At 50.1% G+C, this 10870-nt stretch overlaps 1 protein-coding gene across 1 annotated transcript; it reads right to left on the bottom strand.

Moving 5' to 3' along the window:
* Window positions 1-1250: 1250 nt before the first annotated feature.
* Window positions 1251-4820, bottom strand: LOC102421452 (sialic acid-binding Ig-like lectin 14). The gene is made up of 8 exons (XM_023747308.1): window positions 4775-4820; window positions 4325-4696; window positions 3892-4173; window positions 3672-3719; window positions 2962-3220; window positions 2596-2720; window positions 1999-2134; window positions 1251-1862 (listed from the first exon to the last, which is right to left on the bottom strand). Exons 1-8 carry the CDS (start codon window positions 4818-4820, stop codon window positions 1826-1828), a joined length of 1305 nt encoding a protein of 434 aa, XP_023603076.1. The 3' UTR covers window positions 1251-1825.
* Between the last annotated feature and the right edge of the window lie 6050 nt (window positions 4821-10870).

The following is a 10870-nucleotide window of genomic DNA, read 5'->3' as shown; positions in this document are numbered from 1 at the left end:
TCATTCGTGTTATAACCATAACAATGGTAATTACATGAGAGGATGGAAGTGTTGATGAAACTTATTGTGGTAATCACTTCACTATGTAGGTGCATCAAATATGCACATTGCATACCTTAAACTTGCATGCATTCTATATCAAAAATATCTCAGTTAATCTGGAAATAAAATAATTATTTACATCCAAGTAATTATTAATGTCCTCTAAAATTTATCAAATTTATAGATGTAAGCTATATACAATAACAATACAAAATGGTGAGAGTATGGGTTGATGTGTCTTAAATGTTGAATTTTTTATTATTTAAGAAAAGATATAGTCGAGCTGGTGTGGCAGAGAGGTTGAGCATCAATCTATGAACCAAGAGGTCAGGGTTCGACTCCCAGTCAGGGCACATGCCTGGGTGACAGCTTCATCCCCAGTAGGGGATGTGGAGGAAACAGGCCATCAATGACTCTCTCATTGTTGATATTTCTATCGCTCTCTCTCCCTCCCAATTCCTCTCAGAAATCAATACAAATATTTTTAGAAATAAGAAGAGAGCCCTAACTGGTTTGGCTCAGTGGCTAGAGCGTCAGCCTGTGGACTGAAGAGTCCAAGGATCGGTTCCGGTCAAGGGCATGTACCCGGTAGGGGTTGTGCTGGAGGCAGCTGATTGATGTTTCTAACTCTCTATCCCTCTCCCTTCCTCTCTGTAAAAAATCAATAAAATACATTTTTAAAAAATAAGAAGAGATATAAATACCAATAGAAGAATAATTACAAGGAATAAACGACATTCCTTACTTGAAACAGGTTCAACTACAGCAACAACAACAAGAGGAGATCCAGATGGAATTGGACTCAAGAAACTCCGACAGACACGAAAGAGTAAAATCAATGGTCATGTGATATCACAGAAACGTTCTCATTTATGATTAAATGCTGGGATGTGTTATGACAATAATTCTGAGGTTGGCGTCTATGCACAGGGAGAGGAGAGGTGCTCCTAACTCTACTGTGTAACAGCACCTACAGATGGGAGACCAGAAGCTCAGGTGGTGACCAGGTAACTCCTGGGCAAGGGAAGGATAAGGGGCCAACTTCAGTCCGTCTCTGGGCCTGAGAATGGAGAGAGAGGACCAGGGAGTTGGGGGATGAGTGGGCAGAACCAACAGAGAGAAAGACACAAGGGGCAGGGGAACAAGTCAAATGGGAGAAGCACAGGCAGAACACAGGGGCCATCAGTGGGTGTGTATTACTTGTTTATTTCTGTATCTTAGGATGTTTTGAGCCATTAAACAGATTGGAAGCCAAGGAGACACAGGGCCTCCCAGGGCCCGCCCATTCTCAGAGACAGCAAAGAATTTCAGATGCAAACCAACCCAACCTGAGCCCATATTCCCAGCCTCCCCACCTGCCCCGAATCACCCAGGACCTGTGACCAGACACATGGAGACCACGCCCACAGGCCCATCCCCCAGACTGACACACACCAGCTGGTCCTGAACTGCTCACCCTGCCCTGCCTTGCGTTTCCCATGGGAACCCCAATCAAGGCCTTCGCTAGGCTGCCCTGCACCTGCATCTGCTTCCTGAGGAAATCCGGGGCTTCCCGGGCACAGCGGCCCCTCCTCTCAGGAGGTGAAAGGAGGAAAAGTCTTCTCTCCATGGCATTGAGTCCCCTTGTGATCACTCAGTCACTTCCACACACTGAAACCCCAGGGGCACATTGGAGGCAGGTGAGTCAAGAGCTTCCAGGGAGAAGGTGACGTTGACGTCCCAGGACGGTCCATCTCGCCTGGTACCCACACCTCAGTCCATCTTGAGAGGAAGGGAGGATCCATCAGGAGCTCTGCCTCCTGTTCCGGGGGCCTCCACACCTGCGGGGCACACACAGGTGTCAGCTCAGAGACTCGGCCACTTTCGCTCTAACTCCAGGCAGAGCCGGACAGCTCGGCCCCACCTGCCCCTCAGGGCCAATCCCTGACCTTCCCCGGGAGAGACAGGCCCGCTCACCTGGTGTAGTAGAGCCAGGTGAGGACGTAGGTGAGGAGGAAGCCAGCCCCCATGAGGGCCCCTCTGATCAGGGTGAGGACCAGGGGCCAGGAGCCCTGCTGCTCCTCGGTCACACATCTGCTGGAGTGCGGGCTGCCTGGGGATGACGGGAGAAGGGTGACGTGTTGTCCAGGTGTCAGTCCACCCACAGCCCAACACCTGACCAGGCGGCCGGCCCCCACACCTGTCCTGAAACTCATTCTGCACAGAGAGGCTGAAGGAGACGTGCTGGGAGCCCAGTGGGTGCTGAGCCCAGCAGGTGAACTCCCCTCGGCCTCCAGCCCCACATGGGGCAGCTCCAGGAGCCCTGGTGCTGAGGGCTGGAGGGGCTCAGGGCTTGTTCCCCCAGCACCAGCTCAGGTGACACCACCCACTCCCAGGACTCAGTCTCTCCTCTTCCAACCTCCTCCCAGAACCCGCTGTAGGTTCTGTTCAGGCAGGAGATGGAGCCCCTGTCCTAGCAATCACCCCTGTCCCCACACAACCCCCCACCCCCAGCCCCACCCTCTCTCTGACCCACTCCTCCCTCCGTGGCCTCTGCCCCCAGCAGGCCCTGACCTGGCAGCAGCAGGACAGAGGCGCTCTGGGCCCCGTGCACATTCCGGGCCTCACAGCTGAGTCTGAGTCCCTCACTGAGCCCCTCCTTGAGGCTCAGGGAGCTATTTGTCCAGGGCCCCTCTGAGCTGGAGGTGACCACGTGGGAGGCGTTGCCATGGTTCCCCTCCAGCAGCCCCGCCCCCAGCCGCCAGCGCAGGGAGGGGGCCGGCTGGGCCCTGGAGGAGCAGCTGCAGTGCAGACCCTGGTCCCCCCAGGAGCAGGAGGGTCCCAGCAGCTGCGGGGGGTCTGTGAGGAGTGAGGAGAAGGGTCAGCAGTGCCTCTAATCTCCCCAGAACCCAGCTGTCCTGCCCCCCGGGGTCTCCCCACTCACAGCCCAGAGAGAGGCTGAGAGAGACCCTGTGGGAGCCCAGCGGGTGCCGAGCTTGGCAGGTGAACTCTCCTTCCTGTGCAGGCCCCACGCGAGGCAGCTCCAGGATCGCGGTGCTGGAGATGGGGGTGTCGTTCAGGCCTGGGGATTCCCGGAACCAGCTCAGCTCGGCAGGGGGGTTGCTGTCAGCCTCACAGAGCAGCCGCAGGGCCTCTCCCTCCAGGAAGGAAAAGGAAGTGTTTTGCAGAATCTTGAGGGCTGAGAGAGAGAGAGAGAGAGAGGGGGGGGGAGAGAGAGAGAGGACAGAGCTGGGGTCTCTCCTCCTTGCTATGTGCACACTAGCTCTGAGGAGAGGACCAACACCCCCTGCCCTCAGCCCTTCCAAAGGGGCCTAAAGTCGCCCAGGCTGCCTCACAGATGGAGGACAGAGGACATGGAATATGAAAAACAAACGCAGGCATGGGCCAAAGAGGCAGCAGGAGGAGGCAAAACTTCAGAGAGGAGGGTGAAGCAAGAGGGATGCAAGCTTCCTTTTTATTTGGCCACAGAAAGCTGTGGGTGAGCAAGAGATTTAGAGAGTTGAGGTGTGGGGAGGAGCCTTCCGTCTGTCCTCAGTAGCTGGCCTCCCCTATATATCCCACGTTGTCCCCGGCCCATTGTAGCTCTGAAATCACCCATCCCAGCCCTGAGGGCAGAGGCCCCTTCCTACCTGTGCTGTTCCCTTGAAAGACGCAGATGGCCATGTTCTGTGGAGCATCTGGGACAGAAGGACATCCATGGGTGGGCACTGGGCCTTTCCCCAGCAGCCATGGAACCAGGAGAGGGGGTTCCCTTCCTGGTGGACTATCAGGACCCTGATTTTAAGCCCTGGCCCAGCTCTGTCCTGGCCACAACCCCTTAGGGACCCGGGATCCTGCCCCAGAACTCACAGGCCACATTGAGCCGGATGGTTCTCTCCACACTCACACCAGTGGCAGGAAAATACACCTGACAGGTGAGGTTGGTGCCGTGGTCCTGGGGCCGTGGGGTGAGAGTGAGCACGGAGGAGAGATGATGAGACCTGGGGTCCAGGGAGGTGTAAGCAGCTGATGTCCAGGAGAAGATGGGGGGCGTGCCCTCCTCACAGGCCCAGGGCACATAGCAGTTCAGTTTCTTGGGGCGGCCGGACTCCAGGGGCCCTGGGATCTGGATGTCAGGTTTGTCAGTCAGGGCTGGAGTGAAGAGAGAGGTGGTGAGACCCCTCGGCATGTCAGCCTGCCCCAGGGTTTTGTCATGGCTGTCCCCACCCCAACCCCAGGGGCCTTCATTTTTCCATTTCTGGTACCTGACACCTGGGGGTCTTCCTTTGGGCCCCTACCATACCTGTCACTTTCAGAGAGAGCATTTGGTCTTCATATGTATGTTCATAGAGTCCATATTTTACATGAAAGAAGTACGTCCCACTGTCCCTCGTGTTGACATCTCTGATGGTCAGGGAGCAGTCATCGGACTCGGGGTCCATGGGAATCAAGAACCGGCCCTGGATCCTCTCTTGTAGCTTCTCTTCTGGATTGTTTGTGGCCACCAGAATACCAAGCTTTTCATTTCCTACTTTCTTGAACCAATGCTGGTGCAGGTATTTAGGGAACATCCTGGAGTAGGAAAACTTGCATGGCACAGAGACACACAGACTCTCCTGCACTGTCACAGACCCCTTTAGTTTCAGTCTGTAGCCTGAATCCTTAGCCAGGGCTCCTAGGGAGAGAGAAAAACTCAGCCTGGAGCTCCAGGGCCTCCCCCGAGTGGGCTGCCCTTTCCCCTCGGCCCACTCACCTCCCCACAGCACGGGCAGTAGCAGCAACAGCAGCCTCAGCAACATCTCTTCCTCATGCCCTGGCACAGTCTGTCTACTCGGTCCGGGTCCCTCTGCGAGAGAGTGGAAAGATGCAGATGAGGGAGGGCAGAGAAAGCTCCGACAGGAAACCTGTGGTGAGAACCAAAGGTCACAAGCCTCAGATTCAGAGAGTCCGCTATGATTGACTCTTTGAGATCGTCCTGCCCTGTTTCTGCCTGTGGCAAATGAACCCTGAGGCTCAGAGGAAGCGAAAGGCTTGTCCAAGTAAGATAGCAAGGGCGGACGAGAGCCCCCGTGTCCTGGGTCCACGGGCCATCATCTGTACTGGAGAAGCTGGTCCCACTTGGCCAGCTCTCTGACAGTCATGGCCTTGGGACTCTCATGGAGGTGGCCTGCTAGGGATGGGTCTCGGGATAGCCTATATGGGCACCAGTGGCAGAAAAGGGTCTAGAGGAGGCAACAAAAACACCACACACCACCACTCATTTCCTTCATTCACGCCTTTGCAAATTCACAAAAACGATTAAATCAGTCCTGACCTTCAACTAGTTCAAGCAGTGAGGGAAGACAGACCAGCTGATGGGCTAGAGCTTTATCTGAAGGCAATGGGGAAACTGGAAGATTCTTAAGCAAGAAAGGATCAGGGTCATATAGGTATCAACATGGTCTCTCTGAGGCCAGGATAGGGAAGGAGGTGGAAGGGAAAGGCGGGAGGTCAAGAGGCCAGAGATCAACACTATCGTGGTTGTTTAAGAAGGTGAGAACCAAATCTGCATGTTGTGGAGGAAAGATTTGAGGTGGAAGACACTTTGAGGAAGTGAAATTTGAGGGGAGGTGTGATGGGTGGGGGAGGGAGGCACCTAGAGTGACTCCCAGAGCCCTGACAAAAGTAACAGAGGGCATGGGGGTACCATCTCCAAGAGCACAGTAAATGGGCAGAGCTGGACTGGGAAGACAGTAGAGTTGGCCCATGGGGTTCTTTCCTGGGGACCCTTCGCTACTTGTCACATTCAGAGACAATGTCATATATTGGGAGTCATGGTTCATGTAATCTCTTTCTATCCTGAAGTATTCCCAGTTCCCCACATCTTGGAAAATCTGATGCTCAGAGCACAACTATGGGCCCTTCGGTCCCCCAGTTGGTGGAATTGGCCCCAGGTTCTCTCATCAGGTTTTTATAGGGCCTGTGGCCAGAGAGGGGATGATGGTGTCCGTTGGCTACCTCCAAGATATGAAGGTGGTTGTGGAGTGGGCTAACGTTAGCCCAGGAAACCCACGGGTTGGACTGGAGAATGGGACAGGAGGCAGAGGCAGGCTCCCCTTTGCTGTGTCACTGACTGAAGGTCACACACTGTTCCTGCAATATCCTCCAGGGACCAGTCTCTGACTGAAGCCCAGCCCGGAAACCTCTTGTTCAGACCTCAGTAGCCCTCACAGCTGTGGCCACTGCAGCATCGAAATAGGGCTGCAAATAAATAGTTCACATTTCCTTGACACCATCTGACTCTCAGCCTGGAGGTGGGGGCAACTGCTGGGTGGTAAAAGACCTGGAGACTCTTTCTGGATGGAAATGTAGGATTTCTGCCCCAAACTTCTCCCTTCAACAGAAATTCCCCTCTCTCCCTTGGGCCTTTGCAGGGGAAGCGAAAGCTGAGCTCTTCTCCCCCCTGGACCACAACAGGGTGGACCCTTCCCTCTTCTTGTACCCGGAAACCCTGCCTCTTGCCTCCTGAAGACCAACACCTACTTCCCTCAAGACAGATGTGGAATTTGAGGGTCAATTTCCTCCAGACAGCTTTCTTGGAGCCCTACTCGTGAGGACAGAAGAGTGAGATTCCAAGACTCTTCTGGCACCAAATCCTTCCTGTGCAGAAACCTTCCCAGGGCTGGAGTACCCCCGATGCCCCAGGAAGCATTGGGTGAACACTTTTTAAAAAATATTTTTTAATTTATTTCAGAGAGGAAGGGAGAGAGAGATAGAAACATCAATGATGAGAGAGAATCATTGATGGCTGTCTCCTACATGCCCCACACAGGGGATTGAGCCTGTAACTGGGGTGAGGAGCAGAGGTACATTCTACTACATGCTCTTTTGAACCCTTTGAATATATAAGACCATGCAAATAAAATTCCAGGGGAAAATAAAGTGAAAGGATTGTCAACTAAAGAAGTGAGGCTGGGTGAAGAGATAGAATCAAGAGGGGTCTTCAAAGGCAACATCTGATCTTTGAATGTGGCCCTTGGGGAGGGAGCTGAGAAGTTTAAGAAGAAGTCAACTGCCAAAACAAAAGATCCCTCCAAGTGGCCCATAGAAGTGAGGATGCAAAATCTCCATAAGATTTGACAAGAAGAAAGTCTTTGTTATGGTGGTGAGAGTAGGGCCTGATAAGTGGGGACAGAGGATCTAGGGTGCTTCTAATATCTATACTCTGCATTTCTGAAGAGACAATGAAACATGTTTCAAATGAAAGAACAGAACAAAACTCCAGAAAAAGAATGTAACAAAGTAGAGACAAGCAATCTACTAGATGCAGGGTTCAGAACACAGGTTATAAAGATGATCAATGTATTTAGAGGAAGAGTAGATGAACTTAGTGAGAACTTCAACAACATAAAAGAGTTCATGAAAACCATAAAAAAGAACCATTTAGAAATGAGGGTACACTAACTGAAATAAAAAATGATTTACGGAGAATCAACAGTAGAATAGGTGAAACTGAGACTCAAACCAGCAATTTGGAATATGAGAAAGCTAAAAACACCCCATCAGAACAGTAAAAAGAAAAAAGAATTTTAAAAATGAGGATAGTGTAAGGAGCCTTTGGGACAACTTCAAGCATACCAACATTCTCATTATTGAATTGCCAAAAGGAGAAGAGAGAGAGCAAGAAATTGAAAACCTATTTGAAAAAATAATGACAGAAAAATTTTCCTAACCTGGTAAAGGAAATAAACATACAAGTCTAGGAAGCACAGAGAGTCCCAAATAAGATGAACCCAAAGAGGCCCACACCAAGACACATCATAATTAAAATGGCAAAGGTTAAAGAAAATGGAGAATCTTAAAAGCATCAAGAAAAAAAGCAGTTACCTACAAGGGAGCTCCCACAGGACTGTCAGCTGATTTCTCAACAGAAACTTTGCAGGCCAGAGGGGAGTGGCAAGAAATATTCAAAGTGATGAAAAGCAAGGACCTACAACCAAGATTCCTTTACCCAGCAAAGCTATCATTTAGAATTGAAGGACATATAAAGAGCTTCCCAGACAAGAAAAAGCCAGAGTTCATCATTATCAAACTAGTATTATATGAAATGTTGAAGGGTGTTTTTTCAGAAGAAAAAAGAAAAGATAAAAAATATAAACAATGAAATGGCAATAAATACACATCTATCAATCATTGAATCTATAAAACAAAGAATACAAACAAGCTGAACAGAAACAGATACGCAGATACAGACAACATTTTGATGGTTACCAGATGGGAGGGGAGATGGATGAAAAAGGTGAAAAGATTAAGAAGTACACATGTGCCCTGGAATACTTTGCAGTTGTAAAAAAAAATGGATGACGTTATTTATCTAGTAACATGGAAAGATTTTCAATAATTATTGTTAATTTAGAAAACGAGATGCAAAACAATGTATGTAGAATGCTTCATGTCTTAAAAAAAGACACAAAAAATGCTCATGCAAAATCTATATTTATATCTACACATAGAGATAGATATAGAAATATCCTTATATATGCATAAATATCTCTGGATAAACACATAAGATACAGTTTAGAATGAATGACTTGAGTGAAGAAAACTAGGAAACTGGGGTGAGGAGCAGAGGTACATTCTACTACATGCTCTTTTGAACCCTTTGAATATATGAGACCAGGCAAATAAATTGCCAGGGGAAAATAATTAAAGTGAAAGTATTGTCAACTAAAGAGGTGAGGCTGGGTGAAGAGATAGGACCAAGAGGGGTCTTCAAAGGCAACGTCTGATCTTTGAATGTGGCTCTTGGGGAGGAAGCTGAGAAGTTTAAGAAGAAATCAGCTGCCAAAACAAAATATCCCTCCAAGTGACCCATAGAAGTGAGGATGCAAAGTCTCCATAAGATTTGACAAGAAGGTCTTTGTTATGGTAGTGAGAGCAGGGGCTGATAATTGGGGACAGGATCTAGGGTGCTTTCTAATATCTTTACTCTACATTTCTGATCTCAGCCCTGCTACCATTCAAGCTCTGATATTTGAGCTCTATTCTGAGGTGCTGTGGACACCTCGTCCCTCCATCACAGCATTGCAAAGGAGAAGGTCTCTCCTGCCTGTATTATTTCCACAGAAGACACCTATGGTCAGGTTCTGTGGAGCATCTGAATTCAGAAGGCAATATGTTCCTCTTCAGTTTTGAAGTTAGTTTCCATTTTAGCGTCCTCTTGGCCCCCTGTCCCTGTTGGAATCCAGTCCTCAGTTCCATTTGTCTCAGACCCTGACTCTCTTGTTATTACTCACAATAACCCAGAAGTTGTGGCCCAAACTCATAGGAGACAATGAGCTGAATGGATATTTCTGTGGTCACATGGGACCTCAGTAAGGTCAATTGGTAGGTGACATTGGTGTCATGGTGCCAGGGGCTTTGGGATTGTTGTCAGCAAAAACGGCCCCAGGTGTTAGACCTCAGTTCAGCAAACTCAGTTCATGGGTTCTGGCTAAGAGAAGAATTCAGAGCCAAGACTCAAATGATAAGAAGGAATGTATTTAGAGAGACAAAGAGGTAGAAGAAGTGAGCTGCAGAAGAAGTGGGCCCAGGAAACAAGTTACAGAGGCAAAAGAGTGGCCCTGGGAGCTTCAGAGAAAGAGACGAGCAAGGAAAACGCACCTTGTGCTCAGGAGAGAGTGAGACCCTGGGGAAAGAGGGGAAGGCACGGGTGTGCTGGTAGAGAAAGAGTGTGCTGGGGGCTTTGTTTTCCATCCTGATGGCTTTTCTCTGGAGGACTCAGGGGAGGACCTCAATGCAGCTGGTTCTGAGGTCATCCATGGCATTGCTCTCCCTGGTTTTTCTGCCTTTCTGGGCCTGAAGTTGAAACACAGATGAAGCCTAGATGTCATCTATGGGGTTAGTACTCAAGGGAGTGGTCATGTGAGGGCTTGTAGTTTGCCCATTGCTAGGCACCTGGGGCTCTCCGCCCTGGTGACCCTCTGCACCTGGCCTATCGTCCCCATTCTGCTCGTGCCTATCTGACTGCCTACTACAGGATGATGGTGACCTCTGACACGTGAGCTGTTCCAGGACCCAAGGAGATAAGGGTGTCCCGTATCCAGAAGAAGGTCAGGGGCTTCCTCCAGTTACAGGCTGCTGGCATGGAGCAGACCAGGGTTCCAGGTTGGCCAGACTCTCGAGGTACCATGATTGAATGTCAGGTGTCTGGGTGAGGGCTGGGAAGGACAGAGGAAGAAACCCAAGTCACGGAGAGGGGACTCTAAGGTGTGACTCTGGAAGTGGCCTCCACACCAGCCTCCCAAATTCCTCCCCTCTGAGCCTCTGCTTCTGGGCACACCTACTCTCACTTTGATCCCTGCCCCTACACTATAAGCAGGGGCCCTGTCCTACCCGCCACATTCAGAAACTGAGTCTCATACTTGAAACTAAACTTCACAACAGGTGCCCTTGAGGCAGGAAATTTAGAACAGGGAACAAAGGCCTCAAGCTCTACCCCTCCTCTTTTCCGTCTTGGCCAGACATCAAAGACGTGATCTTCACTGACCTGTTCCACACTTCCCCTTCTCAAATGTCCTATAATTGAGGAGAGAGAGAGAGAGAGAGAGAGAGAGAGAGAGAGAGAGAGAAAGGAAGGAAGGAAGGAAGGAAGGAAGGAAGGAAGGAAGGAAGGAAGGAAGGAAGGAAAGAAGGAAGGGAAGAAGGAAGGAAGGAAGGAAAGAAGGAAGGGAAGAAGGAAGGAAGGAAGGAAGGAAGGAAGGAAGGAAGGAAGGAAGGAAGGAAGGAAGGAAGGAAGAAAAGAAATTGCTATCTGAAAAGGAGGGACAAGGACAAGCTGCCTTCAGCAGTCACCACACCAGCATCAGAA

This window comes from Myotis lucifugus, unplaced genomic scaffold, assembly GCF_000147115.1.
Source record: "Myotis lucifugus unplaced genomic scaffold, Myoluc2.0 scaffold_838, whole genome shotgun sequence".
Taxonomy (NCBI): Eukaryota; Metazoa; Chordata; class Mammalia; order Chiroptera; family Vespertilionidae; genus Myotis; species Myotis lucifugus.
This window is presented reverse-complemented; position numbering and strand designations above follow the sequence as displayed.

Coding starts and splice junctions, on each gene's coding strand:
- LOC102421452 (XM_023747308.1), bottom strand. CDS start 4,820: ATGTTGCTGAGGCTGCTGTTGCTGCTACTGCCCGTGCTGTGGGGAG. Junction 3,221..3,671: donor CTTTCAAGGGAACAGCACAG/GTAGGAAGGGGC, acceptor TCTCTCTCTCAG/CCCTCAAGATTCTGCAAAAC. Junction 1,863..1,998: donor ACCTGGCTCTACTACACCAG/GTGAGCGGGCCT, acceptor TGTGCCCCGCAG/GTGTGGAGGCCCCCGGAACA.